At 37.7% G+C, this 5,000-nt stretch overlaps 1 protein-coding gene across 1 annotated transcript in view; it reads left to right on the top strand.

The window, feature by feature from the left end:
* LOC111322891 (acid-sensing ion channel 1C) overlaps window positions 1–5,000 on the top strand; it is a 13,255-nt gene that overhangs the window by 1,898 nt on the left and 6,357 nt on the right. Inside the window, 9 exon segments of the mRNA XM_088758242.1 lie at window positions 194–615; window positions 1,058–1,191; window positions 1,769–1,929; window positions 3,358–3,474; window positions 3,851–3,953; window positions 4,055–4,133; window positions 4,257–4,311; window positions 4,442–4,500; window positions 4,864–4,939. Of these exon segments, the coding sequence (XP_088614368.1) occupies window positions 194–615; window positions 1,058–1,191; window positions 1,769–1,929; window positions 3,358–3,474; window positions 3,851–3,953; window positions 4,055–4,133; window positions 4,257–4,311; window positions 4,442–4,500; window positions 4,864–4,939 (1,206 nt within the window).

Raw genomic sequence — 5,000 nt, 5'->3', positions numbered from 1 at the left:
TTTTGCCTAGGGCGAAAAAAATTTCAAATTCATTTCTCAAGCTTGCCTGGGTAGTTAACACCTCAATGAAAATTCGGGCATTGTATTTTTCGTTAGTGGAAACTAGAAAAAAATGAAAATGTTCAAGTACATGTGATATTAGTCGTGCGTATTCGATGCCAAACTAAGGACGAATCACTTTTCCTTGTCACAGTCCCTGGACTTCCCTGCAGTCACAATCTGTAATTTTAATATGCTAAGAAAAGAAAAGCTGGAAATACTGTAAAAAACAATCCTTCCCCGGGTGATTGCAAGCCTGGCACAAAGAAGTGGGAGAAGGCCACCCAGTTCAGAACAGCGAGTTAATATTACGAGTATAAACGCAACCGAAGATGCCATGCGACAGCAAATTCAGGCACAAGGAAACTTTATGAAGGAATCCCTTCTATCCAAGGCAACAAACTCATACGAGAAAGAGATTTTATCCAACGCTGAGGTGGATACCAAAAGCTTAGAAAAGAACTTCTTAGATAAGGTTTTGAAAAGTATCCCAGAAGATGAGCTGTCCAAGGTTGGACATGATCTGGATGAGATGTTAAAGTACTGCCGATGGTCGTCTTTTAATTGTAAAACAGGGTGAGTAAGGGACTGTCGGTACTTGCACTTCCCTTGAAAGTGTAGATCAATTAGAGTTATCCAATGAGGTTTTTTCATAGAGAAGTTAATACCTGAAAACTATTCGTGCATACATTATTCCTTGTAACTGATCAATGTAGCTTATACATTTAGAGTATCCTATTTACTTCAATAAGTGACTGAACATACGAACACTTACTAATGATACTTCTACTACTACTACTACTACTACTACTACTACTACTACTACTACTAGTTCTCCTACTGATAAAGATAATGATAATAGCAAAAATGATATTCTAAGTAATAATAGCGGAGACAACGATGCAAACGAATGCGACAACGATTACAATTGCGATAACGATAACGACAGAGATAGTGCCGGATGAAAATGTAATTTACTGGTCATTGTATTAATTTTTCGCTCTTATTACTGATGCAGTAGTCTCAGAATGCTTTGGCGCCAGTTCTGGCATTGGAAGTACGGTAACTGTTGCATATTCAACTCAGGATTAACTGAGAATGGAACTAAAGTTCCTGCGGTTATGAATTCAGATAGAGGCGGACCTAATAACGGTAAGTGTTTCCATGTATTATAAGTTTGGTAACCCCGCCTCCCAGATTCAAAGCGTCTTGTACTTGGAAATTTTTTAATGAGCTGCATTTAGCTAAGTGATGTGAAAGTTGGGAAGAATTAAATGCTATATTTGAAAAAAATAACACATTTATTACCAATGTTTGCGACTGTAATTTCTCCAATAATTTGTGTTACACTGGTAAGAGATTCTCAGTTCTTTAACTACTTGAATAATGTTCTTTTCACTGTGAAGACTGTTTTCCTTATTGGTAAATTGTAAGAGTCTACTTCTCGGCTATGCTAGCATTGAACCAAAATGAACGTAGTCAGCTCCGGAACTCTATTAATCGTCACTTATATTTTAAGCTCCCCGCCACTCTGTACTCTATGGAGTAGAATGCCCTTTAAATACAGTTTCTTCTCAAGTAAAAGAAAAGAAAAAAAAAAAAACAGAGATGTCCCATAGTGATCATTTTGATTTGCTTCATGGACATATATATGCTCAGATTGGGTCGTTTCACACACATAGTCTCGAGATCCATTTTAAACTCAACAGACCGGCTTGATTCTGTTTAGGTCTCGAGTTGGATATCTTCATTGATCAAGAAAGTTATACAAAGTTGACCGATGAGGCTGGCGTGAGAGTTGTACTAACCGACCAATCACGGATGCCTTTTCCATTTGACGAAGGCTTTAGTATTCCAACTGGATTTGCAACGTCAGTTGGAATAAAAAGGGTAATAGACACCATTTCAATTACTGGGGGGATGTAGTTCCTATTTTTATATGATATTATCTGGTAAAAAGGTACTACGAGGGTGTCAATGGACTGATTTAACCGTTAGCCATAATACGGCCCCAAAATTTAGCTTTAAGTCGCAAAAATTGGTAAATTTTAACCGTTTGTTGCCGCGCAGCGAGCGTAGCGAGCGAGCGGCAACATAACCTAGTCTCAGGCTTCGCAGCCGTTTTTTGGGACGTCACGCAACGCTCCAACGTTTCGTTGGGTGGAGCGTTGCGTGACATACCAAAAAATGGCTGCAAAGGAGACTACAACATAACCAGGATTTAAGAAGAATAAAAGAGGTGCGAATTCTCGAATTCATAATTTTTTACCAGAATGCACTGAATGTAACCAGAGTGCACTGCGCCGCGTTTGTTGTGTTTATTGTATTGCGTTACATAGCGTTACTATTGCAAGGATATTTCCTGTCTTTACTCGATCGTGTAAGTCTCCTTTCCTAAGTAAAGGTAAATTGACTAATCGCCAGTATTGTATGGTAAATCTACCATCTTAATCACTGAATGAAAGACAGTTGAATTAAAGGATGAAAGGAGTCGCTTGACCAATGAATGATTCTACCTGGCGCAAGGCGACATGCTGGTAAGCCGGAAAACAAAAGGCAGTCGGCTTTTAGTGTTGATAAGCTCCTGCCATTCGCTAGCGCTTTTAAATCTTCTGCCCACAAAGCTAAGCTCCTATTAGGATAACTTTTAATGACTTTCCTTTGCGATTTAATAATAAGGGCTAGTTTTAAGATGTCATTTGTCCATCTGTATGTTTTTGAGGTTTGGCAAAGCCGGATGAGATCGTGTTACTGAAAGAGCAATATTTTTCTTCTGCGGTGCGCGCGCTATTTTCTTTGTTTTTAGAGTGTACTTTCTCTCCCGCAGAAAATAACATCAGAGATATGTTTCTCAATGTAAGTCTTGGAACGTGCAGGTAGATGAATGACAGCGTAAATTGTGTCACTATCAATAGAATGTGAAGCGGCCATTACTATTTTTAGATACCCTAGTCGTTAATCGTAAATGGCCAAAAGTTTAACCGTCAGCTGTGAAAGCCATCACCTCATTTAGACTCTCTTATATCAATGTTGTTGTGTTGTACAATAATAGTTACAATCAGTTAAATGTAGATTTCTCTCGCATCTGACTGATCTTAATATAAGGCAAAAGAGAAGTACATGTAAGATATGACGCTGTGATTATACTTAGAACGATCATGGTTGATTTAGATCGTTTTTTTTTTTCTTTTCATTATACTTTTCTAACAAATATTCATTTTGGGGGAGCGTAGACTTATCATTCATTGTACGCCATTTAAATTACTTATTTGTTCTTTTAATCTCTATAACTATTTAATTATTACTATTACCACGTAGAAATTCGTTAAGAGAGTGGATCCGTATTTAAACAACAGCTGTGTCGACGAAAGGAGAACTGGAATGGATACTCGGACCATCTACACAGAAAAGTACTACGTGAATTACTCGACCCAGGCAAGATTAAAGTATTTATAATACGCTTCTACTAATGCTTTGAAGTCTCCCGCTTACCTTATTTTAGCGAAAACCAAAAATTTTTACCTGACAGCTATCAAATATGATAAGGTCCAATCACTGACAATTGTTAAATTTGAGTTTAGAATGCTTCTTTTGGGATCAAAAGATTACCTTGGTTGTGTCGTGTAGTGAAATGTCAATAAAAAAGGAAAACCTTTCCGTATTAAACAAAGCCTTTTGGGATGGAGCATCCCCGTCAGAAGTTCTTGAATGATCCTTCATTCCCCACCCCATTCCACCTCATGTAGTAGATATACACAGTCGCATTTCGATCAAAACATTGCTGTGTATGTTTCGTCCCTCATCTTCCTAGGCTTGTAGAATGTCGTGTTTAGCAGCTGTAGAGGTCGAGACATGTAACTGCTCAGAAGCAAGATTTCCTACCAACAGCTCAGCCTGTTTCAGTGAAGAGCAGAGGGAGTTTGCAATTTCCAGTGAGGACAACCACGCTCCCACAAATCTTTTCAACAGAATAACTTTCAATGCATTGTTTTCTCTTTTTTTTTAAACACACTAGACGAATGCATTAACGATATAATAAGAAAGTTCACAAAAACTGGACTGGATTGTATCGCTAAATGTCCACAACCATGTTTGTAAGTAAAAATCAGATCATCTTTTGACGTTACTCCATGATAAATATATCCTAAGACGAAATTGGGGTAGGGTAAACTTGTTAACAGACTTTATACTTACTGTCCATGTTTCTCTCTCCCCAGAGAGAACGCCTTCAGTCGCTCAGTTTCAAGTGCACGCTGGTCAAGGGAATTTGAGGTAACTTTTTTCTTTTTTAATAATCTAACTACCCCTGTGGCCAACAGTATTAAAATTTAATGTATTTCATGTCAATTTATCCTATTCCCCTAGTTACAAACCATGATTCAACTTCTCTTGGTTTTCACAGGAGATGATCACGAGACTATATTTCAAGAATCGCCCCACGGTTAAAGGCGTCACGTTAAGGTAATCGTTTGTTAAGCATAAACCAATGGATCAATTCGTATTTTCCTAAAGTTTCATTAGTTCAAAGCGGATTTACTGCTATTCAAAACGGAGATCCTGAGCTTTCCTAATCAATCAATTTCAACTGCCACCGAGGCTAAATCAATCGAGTCGGGCATTCGTTTTTTACAAGGCATGATTCATCCTCTAACACTTTCTGCTTAGTCAGAGGTTTTTGTGATATCAGTTAGGTTAAGTTTGAATAACCTTATTTAATTTGAGCGGAAACATTAACCGATGAAATGTAACAGGGGATCATAAATTTAACCATCTGATAAGCAGTTGTTGTCTGGTGGGTTGAAAGAAGCTATCATTTCTCCACAGTGACAATTTTCTAAGACTGCAAATATTTTACGAAGATCTGAGCGTTTTTAAAACCATCAACGAAGAGGCATACAAGGTAAACTAATTAAAGATATATATAAATACAGAAAAAGAAAAGTGGTCGGGTAGAAGCAAGC

Source organism: Stylophora pistillata, chromosome 4, assembly GCF_964205215.1.
Source record: "Stylophora pistillata chromosome 4, jaStyPist1.2, whole genome shotgun sequence".
NCBI classification, from domain to species: Eukaryota; Metazoa; Cnidaria; class Anthozoa; order Scleractinia; family Pocilloporidae; genus Stylophora; species Stylophora pistillata.
Note: the sequence above shows the minus strand (reverse complement) of the source record. Positions and strands in the feature narration are given on the sequence as shown.